Below are 20,986 nucleotides of genomic sequence, written 5' to 3' on the forward strand. Positions count from 1 at the left end.
CCCTTTCCCTTTCCCTTTCCCTTTCCCTTTCCCTTTCCCTTTCCCTTTCCCTTTCCCTTTCCCTTTCCCTTTCCCTTTCCTCCACATACTATGGAGCCCAACCCAGGACTTAAACTCAAGCTTGAACTCACAACCCTGACATCAAGACCTTAGCTGAAATCAAGGGTTGAATGCTTAACTGACTGAGCCACCCAGGCCCCCTGTAGCTCTCTTATTCTTAATCAGCAAACTCTTCTCCTTTCCTTTTTGCTGACTCCCCTCCACCACTTTCTTTTTGAGATGTTTTCCTTCTTCTAGTTTCAACTTCTACAGACAAAGGCATAAGAGGTTATTCAGTTGTTGAATATATTTCTATAAATCAGTCAGCATCTCATCACCAGGAAGGTTTAGAACTTCACTTACCACCCAAATCAGCAGGTCCTAAACAGTTGAAGAAAGCAAAGTTTCTTATTCCCTGGCTGCCATGTGGCTAGTCCCCCAGAGCTTCCTCAGCAGGTCCACTGCCATGCGACTTCCCCCTATTACTGGGTAGCATAGAATAGAATCCCTTTCCTTAAAACTTCTGTGGTTTCTTCTATTTTAAGAAATGCATCTGTAAAGAAGTCTTTTTATTTCTAAGTCTATGGTAATTTTCAAGATAGTCAAATGTTATGGTGCAGCTATAGAGATGCATTAATATGCACATGTATTTATTTATAAGCACATGTGAAAAGGCCTGGAAGGATTTGCTCCAAAGTAGACACAGTAGTCTCTCCTGGAAAAGGGAGTGGGAATAGGGGAGCCCCAATCTTTATGAGACATATTTCAGTGTAGTTTTCATTTTTTTCCAATGGACAATTGCTTCTTTAATTAAAGAAATTAAACACCAAGAAATATTGTATTATGAAGAAATGGATATGGTCTTGGGTAAAATCCTGTGGCCTCTCTGGGTTCCAGTTTTCTTATTTACAAAATGAGAAATTAAGTGATCTCTGAGGGCCCCACCACAGCACTAATATTCTCCAATTCTTTCTATTCTATCTTATAAAGTACAGACTGTGTCGACCAGCATGTTATCAACAAGGTAGGGGACTGCTGTAATTTGCTTTTCAAGAGTAAATAAAGTTAGAGGCTCAATGTGTTCTGCTCTCAGAAGCTATGCAGCACTGCATCCAGCTCATTCATTTCAGAGACTTACTGAGCACATACTGTGGGCCAGAGAGGATTCTAGGTGAAGAGGGCAGAACAGTGAAAAGGAGTGAGGAGACCCCTGCACTTGCCAGAAACAAGACAGAATACAAGAAGATAAAACACAGTCATCTCAAGTTTGGATAACTGGAATGAAAGGACCAAGGTATATGGAGAGAGGGTGTCCAGAAGGAGCCTTTCTCAGAAGGAGACATTGAGCTGCTGCCTACCTAGAAGATGAGAATAAGCAGGTGGGCAAACAGCTGCAGGAAGGGCATGCTGGGAGGAGGGGCAAGTCCAAAGGTCTGGAGGTGGGAAGGGCTTAGTGCCTTGGATGCTGGTGAGGCTGGAGCACAGAGGGCAAGGGGGTGGGGATGATATGAGCAGGGTCTGGGGGATAGGCATGGGCCAGGTCCTACAGACTAATACTCCTCTGAGTCTGAAACTTAGAGTAGTGGATGTCCATGAAAGATTTTTAGCAGGAGACTGATGTGTTCTGACAAGTCTGTCATCAGTGTGGATGTGGAGAAGGGGAAGGACTTCTGATATATTTTGAAGTAGAACTGACAAGCCTTAGCAATGAAGTAGGTGAGGAGAGTGGGGTAAAAAAGGAGGGGGAAAAGGAAGGATGTTATAGAACTAAGTGCCCATCCTGACCAGAGCTCTGCCAGGGAGCCATAGCCAAGGGTAGGGGCACATATTGAAATGTTCATTTCATTTGGGCATAGAATCTCTGCTCTGTTCTTAGAGTTGAGGAGAAGTGAGATATAAGGTATGGCCTTGACTTCAAGGAGATTACTGGAATTTTTAGGTTGTTGACATACACATCCACAAGACATAACTGTAGCATTAGATTTAAAAAAAATGCCTGAAAACTCTTTGACACACCTCTCATTGAGATGTGGTATTCATGTCTCCTCCCCTTGACCTGGGGTACGCTAGTGACTGCTTTGACTGATAAAGTGTGGTAGGAGTGATGCCACGTGGGTTCCCAGGGAAAGCTACGAAAGGAAATGCCCTGTTCACAGTACTCAAGCTTGGGGCCTGATCCTCTGTGACTACTGGGAACTACTCTGCTACAGGGGAGCTCCCTAAGTGGCAGAACTAGTCTTCAAGTCATCCTAGGGCAGGGGCCAGATATGAGGTGAAAGGAACCTCCAGATGACTTTAGCCTCTGCTCTGTGACTCATGCTTAGCCTTTGGGTCTTCTTTTTTTTTTTTTTTTAAATGTTTTATTTATTTCTAGGAGAGAGAGAGAGACAGCGTGAGCAAGGGAGGGTCAGAGAGAGAGGGAGTCACAGACTGAAACAGGCTCCAGGCTCTGAGCTGGCAGACAGCACAGAGCCCGACGCGGGGCTCGAACCCACGAACCGCGAGATCATGACCTAAGCGAAAGTTGGACGCTTAACCGACTAAGCCACCCAGGCGCCCCAGCCTTTGAGTCTTCTTACCTGAAATCTCAGACATCATGGAGCAGAGAAGAGTTGTCCCTGCTGCGTCCTGTTCAAAGTCCTGACCCACAGAATCTGGTTGTTTTCAGATACTAAATTTTAATGCAGTTTGTTACACAGCAATAAAAACCAGAGCAGCCAAAGCCAATCTGAAGAGGCTGCATGCTGACTGATTCCAGCACTGTGAGATTCTGGAAAAGGCAAAACTATGGAGACAGTAAAAAGGTCCATGGCTGCTAGGAGTGGTGGGGGAAGGGATGAACAGGCAGAGAACAAAGGAGTTTTAGGGCAGAAAAATTATTGTATATGACATTATAATGATGGATATATGCCATTCTACATTTGTCCAAACTCTTAGAATATACAACAGCAACAGGGAGCCCTAATGTAAACTATGGATTTTGAGTAATAATGGTGTGTCACTATACATTCATCAATTGTAACAAATGTACCACTCTGCAGGGAGGTGTTGACAGTGGAGAAGTCTATGCATGTATAGGGCAGGTGGGGAATCTCTGTACCTTCTGTTCATTTTTGTTGTGAACCTAAAACTGCTCTTAAAAATTAATGCCTTAAAAAAATAAAAACAGAGTAACAGTCTAGATTGGTAAATCCTTGGTTGGAATATTTAGGAGATCCGCATTTTGGTCCTGCTTTAGCACAAAATCACTCATTCTGGGTTTTGCTTCTAAGCACAGATTATTTGCACCACTCGGAGACTTGATGCTAACTTCCTTGATGCCAGTGTGAGTGGTCCAGGAAGAGAGATGCTTTCAGCACTTCCAACCCCAGTATCCATATACCTGGTGGCCTCTGTGGGGCCCACTCTGTCATATGCAGAACCAGCCTGTGTAATCAGCTCAAACTGCCTCTAATGTCACAGGGTGGCAGATTTCCCACCTTCCTTTCTTCTCCATTTCTCCTAATCCTCCTTGGGGATCTTGGGCCTTGGAAACAAATGCAGGGAAGGGCATAGGAGTTCTAAACTCCCTGCCACCCTCTCACTCTGTGACAATGGATTACTGGATAAGTTTTATTCCTTCAGTGGGACTCCATTCCTTATTTGTGAAATAGAAATTTGGACAAGAGTTAAGTAATGCTTTTATTTATTTTTTATTTATTTTTGCATGAAAGACAATTGAGAGAAAGTAAAATTAACGAAGTTTGGGGAAACATTTCTTCCTCCCTAAGTCGAAATGAAAATGGCTTTCTGAAGCAAAAAGCTACACTGAAGCTGCTTAACTGCCACCTTGTCGTCATAACTAATATTTGTCTTATATGAGGTCTGTAGTGGGCCGGGCATTATGCTAAGTGCTTTATGTGCTTGAGGTAATTTAGTTAACCCTTTGTGACAGGCATTGTTGTCTGCATTTTATAGATCAGAAGACAGAGGCTCAGGCAGTTTAATCAACTGCCCAGTGTTAGCCAACTGTTAGGATTTGAACACAAGACACAGTGTCCCCACTCTTAGCTACTGTGCTGCCTTCTTTCAGCTCATCCCAAACACAAAGACCTGTTCCAGAGCTTGTGTTTGTGATTTTGCAATTTGTGGACCCCTCCTCCTGGAAATTGACTCCTTCAATGGCGTTGGAGAAGAGATAGAACTCAGCAGAGTCCTTCATACCTTTACTGATGACCAATTCCTACCTCTGCAAGAAAAAATCCAAGCCACATGTGGATGTGGGGCTTCCTCAACACTCCATGTCCTGGCTGAGTTTCAGCCACTGAGAATGACAATGACAGAGTCACCCTATGACCACCTGCTTTCCCCCTGCCCATTTCCCAGACCACTTCCTACTTGGGGACAGGACCTTTTCTCAAAGCCCTCAACTCTTGGTGAATGAAAAGAACAGAACCATTGCCTCTGATATTGGACAGCTTCTCTAGCCTAATGGTTACATGGCAAGGCTCTGGGGTCCCACAGACTTGGACCCCAGTTTTGACCCTGCCCTTTAAGTACTCTGACCTAGATTGAAAATTATATCTCTTGGCCTCAGTTTCTTTATTTATAATAGAACAATCAGTCTCTTTATAGCACAGGTTCTTGTGAGGGTTAAATGCATAATACAAAATGTTTAACATTGTGCTAATTGAATATGAGCTTCCTTTCTTTTTCATCTTGATGTTGTAGGAGTTGGTGATATTGAACTAGCTAGGGCTACAGTTTGGGGTAAAGTGATGAGTTGGGACATCACTACAATGCAGAGGAGGAATAAACTACAGAAGTCATAGTAATACTAACACTCCCTTACAACTAGTATAGCACATTGCAATTTACAGAATGCACACATATACATATGCATGTACATATACATATAGCCTTGTCATGACCCTGGAGAGTGAGGAAATCATATTACATAATGTATTATTGAGACTGTGGAGATGTTTATCTTGAGGTGTTCAGGATAAGATGACTTGAGAATTACCTTCAGATCTCTGGGACTAAGGCGGACACTTGGGAGGGGAAGCCAAGAACCAGTGCCCAGAAACATGTATTACAATTTTAAAGTCAGAGCAGACAGACATAGCTACCCAGGGGAGGTGGTGAGTATCCATGTTCCTGAAGTATGCAAGCAAAAGGCATGTGTTAGTCCCCATCCCACCCAGCCCTCTAGTAGTTTTAATTGTGAGAATCCAGGATTCTGTGAAGTCACACATGATTAATTCCACAGGCAGAAAGTGATAGTCCTGAGTCCTGGACATCTGTGATCTCTCTTCACCTTTCCTTCCCTGGCACAGTCAAGGCTACACGTTCATAATAAGATTAGAACAGTGGGAACGTCACTTCTGTGAGGTTGGGGGCAGTGGATCTGCTCTGCATGCAGTATTCTGACTTGAATTCCACATATGCTTCTTGCCACCATTGCTTCTGCTGCGTTGGACTGGGAGAGGGGTGGGCAGAGATGGTTCATTATGCCAAAGCAGGAGGCAGTGGCCATGAGAAGCATGGGCATTGGCAGAATGTCATCCAGTGGGAAAGGGGGATGTGGTGGGACAGAGGAGAAAAGAGCAAAGGCAATTGCACCTGCAGGTGGGCTGATAGCATTCTGTGAGAGCGGGCATTGCCAAGTTAAAAGAAAATGGCACTGGTGACACCTGTCTTAGGAAGTTCACAGGAGGAAGAGCTTCTGCAGATTTGACCATTTAATGAACCTTGGTTTTCAAGGAGACAGTCAGAGTGGCACATAGAGAATACGGAAGTACGCTTTGCACATAGAGAATACGGAAGTATGCTTTGCCTGAGATACAGTCCTTGAATCAAGTCATCCATTATTAATTCATTAATTTATTGAGGACTGAACACATGCTAGGCTTGGTGAGATAGTGGAGTAGGCAGATTTCTGGAGCTGTGGTTAAAAGTTCTGGGTTGGGCTCGGACAACCCATGAATCCCTGTGAGCCTCTGTTTTCTCATCTGTAAAACGGGGATGTGAGTGTCCATCCCATGCCCCTTAGTGGATTACTGTGAAGCTAGAATGAGGTCATATATGTAGATAATATTCTTCCAACTGGCCCTGCAACAACCCTTTCTTTAGTGGGCCTGGGAGAAAAGAGAGGATGGTAAGTCACTGATTTTCATTGTCAATTGCACATCTCTGATAAACACATCAGAAGCTAGTTTACAAGGTCATGATTCTGGGTGCTTAATGAAGATTCAACATTAATCTTCCTGCCAAGTTGGGATACAGGGGAGTTTGGAGGCAGACAGTTCTGTACTGCAATCCTGTCTCCACCAAATGGCAGTTCTGTGACAGAGGGCAAGTTGTTTAACCTCTCTGAGCAGCACAGGTGAAAGCAAAGATAATGCCTGCCTTTCAGACCATTTTTATAGGCATTAAAAGAGAGAGAGAGAGAGCATATGTTATGCTATCAGGTATAGGAACTGGCTTCATTGAAAGGTATATGTACCTGACTGAGACCTCTTGGTGCCCCAGAAATTGAATAATCTGACACGCTTCTGATTGATATTCTTTAATTATTTTTTTATCACCCTGTAGAATACAGAGTACAGGCTATTAGGGATAAGAGAAGCACTGTCTCTATCTGTGTGTGCCACAGAAGAATGCAAAAAGCTCTTGGCTAACACCTTAGAAAGCTTTCATTGCAATTATATGGAGGCTCTTCTTGAGGCACTCTGGTGAGCAGAATTTTCTGTATCTCCTTAAATTTCTAGTGATGGCGACAAAAACATCTGCCTGTCACACCACCATTTAGGGTGGCTCTCCCTGTAAAACAATAATTAGTTTCTGACTTCTCTACTTTTGTATTTGTAGGGCCATCCCTTGACTGATTACATCCTCAAGTTGGCTGGTACATGCTTTTACTTTTTCCCTCTGCATAATGGGTATTACATCACCAGCAACTGTCTGGATAGAGTGCAGAGATCATGAGCCAAGAAGCTCATATTTCAGCCCTAGATCACCACCTTTTGCTTATGTGACTTTAGTCAAGTCTCTTGATTTTCCTAAGTCTCTGTTTTAATTTATAAAATGGAAAAATAATGATCTCTACTCTGTCCACCATTCAGGACGTTGCTACGCATCAAGACAGGTGGTAGTTATGAAAGAGATTTGTGGCTACAGAATTCTGTGGCATTGTGAAAGATTATTATTTTAGAGCAACCATCATCCTAAGTAAAAGCATCAAATACAGTGAGTGGAAAGTTGTGTATGAGCCAATAGGGTGGGAATAGATTTTTCAGGGACTCTCTGAAAGTACTAAACTGCTGTTTGACCTTGCTGGCCTATGTATCAGTGTGGTTTGCCTCTACCATTTTTCTCGTTATGTATTCTCATTTATTTAGGCAGTCTCCCTCAAGTCCTCATGGGATTTATGCATTTCATGTTTTCCTTTCCATCAAAGGCACTGTATTTAATGCAAAGTTGATGGCTAACTGTAGGTGTCTGATCTCTGCTGCAGAGGAGAAATAAACATGAACAACAAAGCTCTCCTTCTCTCCCTGCAATGGTTCAGTGTGTGTGTGTGTGTGTGTGTGTGTGTGTGGAGAGAACAGGGAGGGGAGGTGGTAGGAGGGAAGAGGAAGAAGGAGAAGGGAGGGAGGAAGGGATAGATCCTTTGATAATATACTCCTTTTCAAAGGATGAAGAAAACAAAATTTTATGTACAGAAAGAAACCCCTTTGAGGCCCTACTTATTGCTTCTTTAACACCAAATCTTTTTCAGAGAACTTTCAGGTATTTATGAGTTAACAGTCTCAGCATCCCTTAAAAGACGGGTCAGTAGGAAAACATTCTTTTACCTGATAGCAGAGGAGAAAATGGAGGCTGACATAAGTCAGGATGGTGACACTGGTGCCTCAGTACTTGCAAATGGGTTTGGACAGGAAACATTTGAATTCAGTCAGACCAGTTTGAAACCAGTTGCTAGAATAGAAACCACTGATTAGAGCTCAATTACTGACTTTTTCTTAAGTAGTTATTATGCAGTTTCTAGCTCATCACTGATTAATGAATCAGGATTCCTTTGGTTGTTAGAGATGGAAATCTAACCCAAAGTAGCTTAGACAGATGAGGCAAGTGATTAGCTCTCACCCCTGGGTAATCGGGTGAAGTCTGGCCTCTGGAAATGGGTCCAGGCACTCAAATGATGTCAGGACTCTTCCTTCATGATGCATCTTGGCTCAGGTCAGTTGGCTTTGTTCTCTCCTACTGCAAAAAATCTTTATCTACATAAGTCTGAAGATAGCCCTTGGATAATTTTAGCTTGGATTCAAAATGTAAAGGCCTCCTTCTCACTTGAACTACAGATTCAAAAACATCCTGGGAAAGGGTTTGAATTGGCCAGATTTGGGTCACAAGATCATGTCTAGCCTAATCACTGTGGCCAGGACAGAACAGGACTATTTTGGCCAGGGCCAGAGGTGTGTAGAAGAGCAGGCTGCTGAGGCTGACAGCACAGCCAGCACCACGTGATTCCATGGTAGTGCGACCAGCTCCCCAAAGGAAGGGATGCCAAGTGTTAAAACCCAGAGATCACCCTCCTACACTGTTGGTGGGAATGTAAACTGGTACAGCCCCTCTGGAAAACGGTGTGGAGGTTCCTCAGGAAACTAACAATAGAACTCCCCTATGACCCAGCAATAGCACTGCTAGGAATTTACCCAAGGGATACAGAAATGCTGGTGCATAGGAGCACATGTACCCCAATGTTCATAGCAGCACTCTCCACAATAGCTAAAACGTGAAAAGAGCCTAAGTGTCCATCAACAGACAAATGGATCAAGAAGATGTGGTTTATCTATAGCATGGAATACTACATGGCAATGAGAAACAATGAAATCTGGCCATGTGTAGCAACATGGATGGCCCTTGAGGGTGTTCTGCTGAGCGAAATAAGTCAGGCAGAGAAGGACAAATATCATATGTTTGCACGTATAGGAGGATTAGGAGGAACTTAACGGAAGACAATGGGGGAGAAGAAGGGGGGAAATGGTGGGGGAAAGGGAGAGAGGCAAACCATGAGAGACTCTTGAATGCTGACAAAAACTGAGGACTGATGGATGTGGGGGGGAGGGGGGATGGGCATGGAGGAGGGCACTCGTGGGAATGAGCACTGGGTGTTATGTGGAAACTAATTTGACAATAAACTATTTGTAAAAAAAAAAAAAACAAAAAAACCCAGAAATGTCTATTATCAGTACAGCACTGGATTCTTTCTCATGGTCTTCCTATAGCTGAGAAGTTAGTTTTTATATCATTGCTAGATGGTTTCTAAGTAGTTCATTAAACTGATTACTCAGTCAAATGAAATTAACAGCTGCCTTATCTTTTTCCTCCCTAAATGAGTTCATGTCTAAAGATGGGTCCTCTAAGTCACAACACATTTTTATTGAAAGAAAGGTCAGAACAATTTTTTATTCTGATCATGGCTTCATGGCAAGATGAAAAGGATAATGAACAATTTTCTTTCTAAAAGGTATAGATAAAAAAATTTAAAGCATTGTTTTCCTCCTAGAATTATTTAGCTGACTGCTTAACCTTCCACTTCAAACTCCACATATATTCAACTGCGGGCTTCTCTGCTAAATAACCAGTTTCTGCTGTCTTTGTGGATTACTTTTCAGGATTACTTTTCATACTTTTGTGGATTACTTTTCATTACTTTTCAGGTACTTTTCACATTAAAGCAAGCCCAATCACTAACTGTGAAACTGTGGTATATGCCTTCATAGACTAATTTTTGATTCTGAATTCTTTACTTACCTCTTTGTGTCCCTACCCTATACTCCAAGTACCTCTTTACTATTCCTATCAAAAGTGAGTATTAGGAAACCCCTGGTAACAAACATTTTAACCCAGTTTGCCTCTGCCAGTTGTTCTTGCCAAGAACATTTCTAAAGAAGCTTAAGTTTGTGGAATAAAAGGGTTTGTCCCAGATAAGAAATTTGGGGACACAGTAAACGTCAAAGAAATGTTTTTGGTTGGGGGACAATTGTATCACTATTCTGAAGTCCCATCATCCAGGCATTTACTACTTTAAATCTGAGACTAGTCTTCATAATAATTTTCAACAATTTTCCTCAATCCAAAAAAAGCCAGATCATGGTCCAGTTTATCCAGGTACACTTAACTAGCTCTACAGAGCTAGATGAAAAGCCAGACATTGAGCTTTAGGGTTGTATATGTATAAGAAGATCTCTTGCTACATGCCAAGTACCCAGGACTTGGAGGCAGGAGGGCTAGCTCCTAGCTAGTCTTGGTTTAACTAGGAACTTACAGCACTCTGGGCAAGTCAATAATTTTCTAGGGCCTCAAGATCACTTATTTATGGAATATATTTGGATAAAAAATGATTAGATGATTTTTAAGGCCCCATTTGAACTTTTCTGAGTCTCTTCCATTTAGGTAAAACATTTATCCATAGGAAATGCAACTATCTCTCCCTAAGGATATGTGAGCATGAAATCAGACAATGTATGTAAAATGCCCAGCACAGGGCAGATGTCCAACAAATGGTAGTGGTAATGCTGATCACCATTAATGATTGTACCACATAGTTCCTGTAACATGGTGTTTAGGGACTGATTTTGTGTGCTATTTTTTTTTGTTGGTAGTAGTGGCCTTACTGTGGCAATAGTCCAAATGTAGACACACACATATTTGGAATCCTTAGATCCAAGGACCCCCTGCCACGTGATACATATAAAATGCTATTATCAACATTTTCCATGGGCCAAAAAAACCCCCACTCCTTCAGGAATTGATGAAAATGTTTTACTACAGCTGGAATGGTGAATATGTTGCAAAGCACCCGTCCTTCCTCATTTTGTGCTCCTGACCTGATTTATAAACCCATTTTGGTTTCTTGTATTGGCTATAGACTGGGTCCAGAATCCCTTGCATCACAATGTCTTTGGTGGTACAACACCCATTAGTGCCCTGGAAATCATTGGCTTTTTCCCTGGTCAGGCAAGTGCCATCTACAGATGGCAGGTCTGTTCCCTTCTGGGGCTTTTTTTTTTTTTTTAATTGTCATGTGGACAGATGGCTTCCTATAATCTGTAACAAGAATTCCTGTGTTGTAGGAATTACACTAAATCTAGGTGTCTAAAGTTCCACTTCTACCTCTGAGCCTTGGTTTGCTCAGTAATGAAATTGGGATGGTAATTCAGCCTCACAGGCTAACTGCCGTGGCGATTATATGAAAGGAGTGGTATAAAGCGCTTAGCACAGTGCCTGGCACAGAGGAGGTGCCCAAAATACATAGTTCTTGCTAAACTCAGCATCTGATACCAGAATGGATTTCTTCCTAACCCCCCAAAATTTCAACTCCCTATTTCATGATGAATTAAATAAGAGCTCCCCTGCCCTGTTTGGCTTTCTCTGTCTGCTTGCCTGGCCATGTGGCACAAGCTGCATTGAGTACTTGCCCTTTTCCCAAACAAACCCTGACTCTTCCTGCCCTGATGCTCTGGCTCATTCTGCACCTCCTTCTTTGAACACCTTTTCTGTTTCTGACTGTGTAGTGCCTACAAAGGCAACAGAAGAATGTCATCACCTCCTTCCCTACTCCTTTAGTGCCTCCTTTGGACACTAAAAGGCATTTCAGTTCTACCTCTGTCATTCATCAGGTCTTTCAACAAATATTGATTGAGGATCTATTTTGTACTTGGCATTGTGCTGTGGCAACAGGATCCCTGGTCTTGTGAGTACATATTTTAGTTGGGAAGAGGCAGACAATAAGCAAGTAAACAGGATATTGAGTGGTGATGAGTAACGTGAGACTGAACGACATCAGAAATAGTCTGCATAGGGCGAACTATCTATGCAGTCTGGGGGAGACAACATTTTTAGCTAAGACATAGGTGAGGAACTAGCTTTGCAAGGATCTAAGTGATGAGGTTTCAAGCTGAGGAACCAACAGGTGCAAGAGCCTTGATATGGAGTTAAGCATGGCATGTTTGAGAAACAGGACAGAAACTGGCTGGCGGGAAAATAGTGATCAAGGAGAAAGTGAATATTATCTATTCAGAGTTCCCTTTTTAAAGGCTGGACACAAGGTGGTGAGCAGCATGTAGAAGACTGGATCGAGGCATTTCAACTTTTTCCATCTACTTTTAACCTTGTGTTATACTGAATGGTGTTTCTGAGCTTTATTTTTTCTTCCTATTGATATTCAAAGACACAGGACTATCATTTGTCTCCTTATTCCCCATGGCATCTATTACCATGGACATGGGTGCTTATTACCTATGTTTGTTAGAAGAAAGAGTATATATTCTGGGATTAGAAATGAAGCTTATCCAGTTTTTTTGGGTGGAGTAGGGCTCACTTGGAGGTCTCTCAACTGATTCTAGCTGCAGAACCACCTGCAAAAAGAGACCGGGTAGAGCATAAGCTCTTCTGCAGGCAGAGCCCCTGCTACCTTTTGAGCCACAGCTGTTGTCTCCTGCTGCCTGATTGAACCCCCAGCCTTGGCTTCTCTGGGCTGCATAGATATATGCTGTGGGCCAAACTCTTCTGACTTTAGCTTACTTCCCTAACCCTGGTTTCTTCCTTGACAAAACCCTGTAACTGTTCATCTTCCCTGATGGTTCACCTGATTTAGGATCCTTGCCCTTTTACTCTCCAGCCTTATTCTGCCATCACCCATACTCAACTTGGTATTGCAATGCTGTAATTCTATAAGACAGGGTTTCTCAACCTCAGCACTATTGACATTTTGGGTGGGATAATTCTTTGTTGTGGGAGGTTGCACTGTGTGTTGTAGGAATTTATCAGCATCCCTGGGCTTTTACCCACTAAATGCCGTTAGCACCTTTACCCATAGTTGTGGCAACAAAAACTATCTCTGAACATTGACAACTGTCCTGGGAGGCACAAAATCTGCTCTGGTTGAGAATCATTGACATAAGGCTACAACTAAGAGGGATCTTAGAGACCAATTAGATGAATCCCACTTCTCTCATTTCACAAATGAGGTCACTGAGGCCCAGAGTAGGAAATGTGTTGCCCAAGGTCACACCACAAATTGGCAGTAATGTAGTCAATCTGCTTCATATTTTTTTCAATCTCACTCCAGTGCTTTTCATTAGTGTGGTGAAATCTTAGAAGCCAGTCAAGTAAAGTGAAAAGGTGGTGGCTTTAGAGAGATAGAGTGGAATTTGAAGCTAGATCAAGTCATTGATTGGCTGCATGACCTTGGGTTCTGAATCTGAGTTTCCATTTTCTCTTCTGCAAAGTGGAGGTGATAAATTCCCACCTTGCAGGATTGTTTTGAGGACTAAATCAGATATTTGTCTTAGCTTCTTACCTGGTATGCAGTTAGTGCTGAGCAAATGATGGTTCCCTCCTACCATGTAGGGCTATGAAAATGGCAAGTGCAGTATGGAGGAGAAGTTAGGCTTGTCCTAGTAGGACTCAGAGTGCCTGTGGAAGAGTAGGTCAGTAGGAACTTGTTTCCAGTGGACTGTGTTAAAAATGCAAGTGGTGGGATTTAGTTTGTGATGGAAACAGCCAAGTAGTTTTCCCTTTGGAAAATAACTGGCTGTGTTGAAAGCTGACTCATTTGACAAAGTTATCCTCCCACCCCCCCTACCCCCATGTCCTTTTCTCAGGAGATATCTTTGATAATTATATCTTATCTCTAATGTCCTGTGTCTCTCTCTTCTCCCAGGAGATTGTTATTTTATTACAGACATGCCTAAGGGTTAAAGGAGTGTTTAGACCCCATGTCCTTGGGAACAGTATCTTTTCTTCCTCTTTTATCAGATGAATATAATGATATTTTCTCTTGGGACCAGGGAAATTTGACTCCATCTGGTAACTTGGGTTATGGTGTTAGTCTGGCCACTGACAAAATATAGTTTTGTAATTTTCAGATAAGTTTTTATGAGCATTTTCTCTGACCCCCAGGCTGACACAATTATAGTTGTTCTCAATCCTGGCTGCATATTATAATCACTTAAGAGTTCAAAAGAAAACCAAACAATATCAATATACCAACAAATATGACTGAGCTCAGATAAACTATATTTGGTGATGTATCTTGGGTACTGGTGTTTTGTTTAAGGTTCAATAGGTGATTCCAATGTTCAGTTAGTGTCCAGTATCACTGCTTATTTTGACACCAGATATCCTATATAGTTGATGAGAAAAATAAGGCTCAGAGGAGTTAATATTCTTGTCCAAGATTGTAAGGGAAGAAGGAAGAGAAGCCAAGTGTTGTGAATCCTAATCTAGGCCTTTCCACTATAGCAATTTTCTTCTCTACTCGTGATATGATCTGGAAATTTCAAGACATGAAAACTTTTTTTGAAAATTACAAAGCATTGACATAAGTTTGTCAGTGGCCAGACTAACACCAGAACACAGACTATCTGATGCAGTCAAGTCTCCATAGTCCCAAGGGGAAAATGCCATTATATTTGGGGAAAAAAAAAAAAAAAAGATAGCGTCTTATGCAAAAACTCAGTTTTCTTTGCTGTAAAGTGGGATGGGATGTATTGCCTACACATTATTTCCTTGAAAGAACATTAGCATTTGGTAAGGAAAGAACTTGCCATTTTGTTTCTTAATTAAAGTTGAGTTTTGAGATTTCAGTGAAAGATATTCATGCTCATTTCTGTAGAGCATGGCTGACTCTTAGTGTATATTAGGGTGTTATTGACCAAACACCTGACTAGGGCTATAAATGATACAAGATGCAAGATAAAGTAAGGAAAATTAGTGGATATGCATGTCAACTTTCACACCTGTGGCATCTCCTTGATTCCAGGGGCAATCCAATACACTCTGAGGATGTTCTGATGATTAGGAACTCCTTTATATAGCTGAGCCTAAGTCCATTGCCCTGTAACCCCCAGAATGGATCCTGGTCTTGGTTACACAAAAAGCTAGCTCCATTTCTCCAAGACAGCCCTAAAGATCCTTCCAGGCTGAATCAACTCTTGCAGGGGACCTGTTTTTCAGTTCCCTTTCCAATGTGCTTGCTGCTCCCTAGCCTGGATCTATTTTAAAGGGACTGAAAGTAACTCTTTCTCCTCTTCTCCCTTTTGCAGTCCTGTCTGGATTAGTAACTTATAACTCAGAAAGATAGGTTGGCTTTCCCAAAGGTGCAGCAGGTATAGCTTTAAAGCATTCCTTTTGTAAAAGTTATTTTGGCATTAAAGAAAGGTAGAGAACTGCTTGCCTGTTGTTTTCTTGGCCATCATGCATCATGACCTGGTTAACAGTGAGATGGATAATGTAAAGGTTTTGGATTCAGGAAGACCCAGTTCAAATCCTGGTTATGTCACTTATAGGAGTGTGAGCAAGTTATGTCATCTTTTAAAGTCTGAGTTCCTCTTTCAGGAGGCCCTACCTGAGAGGGCCATTGTTGTGATATAGAAGGTATGAAGTGTGCTGAACATAGCATGCACTCAATACATGGTGACACGTGCTCTTATAGCCATTATGAACATTATCCCAGCTATTTGAAAGAAAGGTGACAGAGATGAATTTTCTCCACCTATCAGTGTCTCCCCATTCAGAGGCACCCTTCGTGCTAGAGGTGAATGCAGGTGTCGAAATAATGACTGGAGCTTCACACAAGTCCACTGGCTTCTTTGCCTTCCCTCAACCCTTTACCATAGAGATGGTGGTTATCACCTGAAATACCACAATTAGAACTTTGTTAATTTATTTTAGATCTCTGACCCCTGTTAATATGCCAAATTCCTTGGGAAGGAAAACATTTGAAGCTATTCTTAATCATCAGTATCTAAATGTCAGATCCTTTGTAGAAAGCCCATCTTGCTGGAGTGAAAGAAAGGCTTTCAGGAAAGAATGAAAGGATCATGTGGTGTGAGGCCAGGATGATCTATGTTTAAGCATGGTCTAAATTGGTTTTGGTAGTGACTCTGCACACCACAGATATACTAGACTCCAGTTTGGGGGTGTCTGGAAGATATACCTTGTGGGCCATCCAGTTCTCTAGAGGTACTGTGACCACCGTATGCCAAGCCCTGCTCCCTATGCAGTTGGAAACGTGACCCATTGAAAACAAATATCATTTGGGTTTTTTGTTTTGTTTCGTTTTTTGTTTTGGTTATCCTGGTTGAATGAATAACTCACAGTGAGCTAGTTTAGCTGAAATGACTTGTTTGAGAGCTATTTGTGAATCAAGAATGGTGGTTATCATTAAACATGTTCAGCAATAAGTAAATAACATAACCTCTAGAGCTCTGGCTTCAGAAATGGAACAAAAATGGAATGGACAAATATGAAAAGTAGATAATGGATCCACAGTGATTTAATTCTTGGTGATATTTTCATTTTATGCAAATACCAAAAGAAAAAATACCTGGCTACTTGAAAGAAAAACAGGAAACAAAAAATATTTAGTGTTTGATCAAGCAAAAATCCTTTCACACATCTGTCAAGAGAATTAAAACAAATATAGATGTTAAATAAAAGGACCAGGTACCAAAGAGCAAAATTTAATGAAAGCCAGAACTGTTAAGTATGGATTCCTGTTGAGAAAAATGTCAATCTCTTTCAGAGTTTTCCCATTACTCTATTTTTAAGAAAAGTGTAGTAAAAATACATAATACAAGTTAACTTTTTTCTTGCTTTTGTTTTTCCCTGTCACCCCTCCATTGATATAAAGCATCTTCTGTGGAGTCTTGGACCCCCACACAGCATAGACCCTCATTATTAGCTTAGATGGTCTCTTCCTATTAGAGCATGTTACTGCTGAGCTTGGTGGCTGGAGAGGCATCTTACTAAAGGAAAAGGTCTTTGAAGCATACTGATAGTAAGAGGGGTATTTCTAACTCCTCTGAAATGCACTCCCTAATGGTGGGTCATATCATATTCTGCAGTGGTAGGCTAAGGTCTGAAAAAAATCTGGTGGGAGGGCAGGAGATGGAGAGGACATCAGCTGGCAGAAGTGAAAAGTAAAAATCCATCTTGAGGGTCCTGCTTCACGTACCATGCCCACATTTGACATGTGAAAGACTGAACAACACTTGAGTTGAAAAGGCATAGAGTTTGATTGGGGATGGTTCTTTGCTATGGCTGATACTAGGAGAATGGGGGGAGACATAGAGATGGTGGGTGTCCACTGAGAGAATCCACAGATGAAGCCAACCATGCTGCACCTACTTGTTGGTAGGCTCCCAAACCCTTAGTTTGTCAGTTGCTAACGATAACCCCTAGCAGAGAAGACTGGATAGAAGTAGGGGGTAAGGAAACAAGCCAGAACATGGTTATCAATAAAAGCTAAAGACACATGGCACGTACTGAATCATGCACCTAGGAGAGTGGCTGCTGGACAGCTGGAAGCCAATTGCACCAAGAATGAGAGTTGGGATCTCCAAGAAAGCTATGTGCCAGGAACCCCCTTCCAACTGAAGTTGCAGTCAACCTGGGCCTCTCTCCATGAACCCTGTCACTTCTCCAAACTTGCTTCAGTTCAGCTTTATAGTCACAGTCATGGGCATATTGAGTCTGGTCATTGGAATATGTCCCCATCCTGTCTTAGCCGGGGGTAAGGTCAGCCTTCTTGGGTTAGAAGTCGGGGTCAGTGATCTTAAGGTCTGCCAATGTCATTATCAACTTAATTCATCTCCTGGTTTTCCTCAAAGTAATTCAGCCTTGGGTATTTTACTTTCTAAAGTGGCCACATGCTAAAACAACATTTTTATATGGACACAAAAATCCAAGTTCTCCAGGTCAGCAAAACTCTAAACTGACTTGGTCTCTTAATCCTAGGACAGCGCACACCATGGAAGGTTCTGTTGCTTGTGGGCTTTAATGATGCTTCTTCTTCCAAAACTCTTCCATCCTTTTCTTTTGCGTTCAGTTTGCATAGCATTTTCCCCCATATCAGAGGCTCCAAAGAGAGTCTACTCCACAGTGGGGTTCCTGCTCAGGTGTCAAGCAAATGAAAAGTGGGAATCATGGGCAATATCTCCCTGGCTGTCAGTTATTCCCAATGTTGTTCTTGATTCAGGAGGCCAATTCAGCCACCAGAGTGCTTTTGGGCTTGAGCATAGCAGAAAGACATACTGCTCAGTGCTGAGGTTGACTCTGTGAGGAAACATCATTCCACCTAAGGCCTATGGGATGGCTGTTACACATTAAAGGAAGCTCTCTCTGAGCCTCCAGCAAAAACTTTGTGAGTCCTCCTCTGACTGCATACCTGCCTTTGTCCTCTCCACCACCCTTGGTCTGAATTATTTTTGCACATGTTCTCAGCTACATCAGTATCTAGGAGGTGCCCTTCCTGGGGGAGGCAGTCCACTTCTCCAACAACGTCCATCCTCATCCATGGCTTGGGGTCGAGAAATGGAGGGTAACTTAGACAACTCCCACGGCGAATTAGTTGCTTTTTTCCTTTTGCTTGCATGTAAGGTGGAACAAATCTTTAATCTCCAATCTGAAAACTGAAGAGACATGGGTAGGGAGTTGGGAATAAGAAGCCAGGAGCAGTAAGGGGCCTAACAGAACCTTCAAACCATGGATATTAGTAAGAAAAAAAATCTCGCACACACTAAGACACATTAACAACCGAATTAAAAGAAAACAGTACAGTTTCCTCATTAATGTTCCTGTGACTCCATTTTCAGAAACACAGGCTCTATTAGACAGGGTTACTCTCCCCTTATTGCAGTGCAGTGTTATTATCCTCACTTAGCAAATGGAAAAGGGTGAAAGAACATCAAAAAAGGAAAAGGGGCGGCAAAATGATTTTTCAATTCTTCAGGAAAATCTGGTGATTCATCCTCCTTGTGGTCATGGTGGTTGGTGGCGGTTGCTTCAATTTTACTGTTTTTGGCACTGAAGAGCTTGGGATGGAATTGGGGGAGCTTGAGCTTGCTCCCCAAGGGGTCTCCATCTGCTCCAGTTACAATCCCGTGGCTCCCAAGGGCATCCCTGAACTGTGGCTCATGCAGGGAATTGACTGCATGGACTTGGGGAAGTCGTGGCTGACCACCCGGCCGTTTTCTCCACTACCACCACCGCTGGTTCCTGCCCCACTGTTTCGCGGGAGCGTTGATGTCCGTATGGCTTCATTGATGGATTGCTGTGGGATCAAACAGAAACCCTTTTCAGGAGGACCGGGGGTTCTTCCCCAGGTCCTTGTCAGTGACTGGCAAGGAGAATGAGTCAAAGCTGGACTTAAAAATCTCACCCCACCTCTCCTCCCTATCCAACTCCTTTCCTTATCTTGGCTTCCCGTGAACTCACAAAACAGCTCTGTGGTTTTGGACAAATCTGATCTCCTCTCTGGACCTCTTGTTCTCTGTGTGTAATGAGGTGTGTTGGACTGGATGCTCACCAAGATCCTTTTTAGCTCTTATATTCTGTGATTTCTAAAGATGGAATATTTCCATGACAGTATTAGTGATAATAAATGTAGCAACATGATCAAGTGGAAAAGCTCTGGAAAGGGGTTTGGGAAACTTGGGATTTTAGTTTTGGTTCTGACATCAACTAGTTGTATGACCTGTGCATATCTCCTTACCTCTCTAGACCTTTCAAATCTCCATGTTTGTAAAATGTGATTATCCATGCACCTGAAAATTTTTATTAGCAAGAATAGTGCTGCTGCATGAAAAATTATTTGAAATGTTAAAAAGAGGAGTGTATTACTGTTAAGTTAAAATTTAAAACTACCTCTGATTTGCTTTAGGAACAATTCTATCCTACCTCTAGTAGCATGTGTTATGGGAACATAGGAATTGTTTGAGTAATAGTAAAAATGTAATTGGAAAGAAGCATGTGCTAAAGAAAATGAGAATGTATTCCAAAGATCATTATCTGCAGGTCATCTGCTTCCCACATATAACCTGACTTCTAGACTGACACATCAGCTCATTGCTACTAAGCTTGTGATTTCCAAAATATTGGACTTCTAGATATGAAAAGGGCTCCAATGATCACCCTAGGATCAGATGAGTGAGGTAGAATGTTCAAGATCACAACCAGGAATTAGAATCATATCTTATTAGATAAGAGGGAGGGTTCTGTTCTGAGTTCTTTTGGAAGAAGAGTCTTCATGACATGAAAACCAAACCCTTCTCTCTTCTTATCACTTTTAAATTCCTATTAAGAGATACTCACAGAATTTTTGAGGTGGGGGTTGGTTTCTCGGGAATCCTATATAGGAGAATTGTCTATGAGTTGAGAGGTGTCTGAGACCAATTGTACTCATCCTTCAATTCTGCTCTCACTTCCTTCTTTAAGCCATCCTAGACTATACCACCAAGTATTTGCCCTCCTCAGCCTAATACTCCCACATTATGCTTTTGTAATGGTTCTGCTTCAGGTATGTGGGTTTTGTCTTTTTTAAGAGAGCTGTTTGGAGGAGGGCAAGGTTCATTTTTCCCCCAGTCTATAGCTATCTCCCATAGTACCCAGCATGTAGTTAGATGCTTAATAGATAACCTTAAATTTGTCTTAAAAAACCCCAACCACCAATAACCCTTCTCAACAAGTTTATGAGCTTTCTTCTCTGCATATTGCCATGACTGTAGTGATCAGAGAAGTCAGTCACTCTCTGGTGGGCAGATAGATATAACAGCAGTTTGACCTAATTTTTATTCTTTCTACTATACTATGCTGGAAGTATTATTACTGGCAACTCTGATGGTGTTTTTCAAGAGTTCTTTCTTTTTAAAATCCCTGGTTCAGACAGATTTGACCCAAAGGATCTTTTACTCACACTGGTTGTGCCTCCTCCTCAAACCTCTGGACTTGACTTATTTATATTCTGCCTTGATTGTCCTCCACTCAAGAGGAAGTGTGACCTGAATTGCATTCTTCTAAGTGAAGGCAAAATAAATACTACTGTGATGCTCTATGGGTGAAATATGAAAAGAAAACCCAAGGAATTAATGGTTACTATTCTCACTTATGCTTA

At 42.0% G+C, this 20,986-nt stretch overlaps 1 protein-coding gene across 2 annotated transcripts in view; it reads right to left on the reverse strand.

Annotated features, from left to right (window-relative positions):
• Positions 1-16,426: 16,426 nt before the first annotated feature.
• The window catches only part of GRIA1 (glutamate ionotropic receptor AMPA type subunit 1), a 145,655-nt gene continuing 141,095 nt past the window's right edge, over positions 16,427-20,986 (reverse strand). For both annotated transcript variants that reach the window (XM_039224724.1, XM_039224725.1), the window contains exon 14: positions 16,427-19,168. In XM_039224724.1, the coding sequence (XP_039080655.1) occupies positions 18,968-19,168 (201 nt within the window). In that variant the 3' untranslated portion in view covers positions 16,427-18,967. The remainder of the gene's footprint in view (positions 19,169-20,986) is intronic.

Source organism: Hyaena hyaena, unplaced genomic scaffold (genome assembly GCF_003009895.1).
Source record: "Hyaena hyaena isolate Hyena2069 unplaced genomic scaffold, ASM300989v1 scaffold_1742, whole genome shotgun sequence".
NCBI lineage: Eukaryota > Metazoa > Chordata > Mammalia > Carnivora > Hyaenidae > Hyaena > Hyaena hyaena.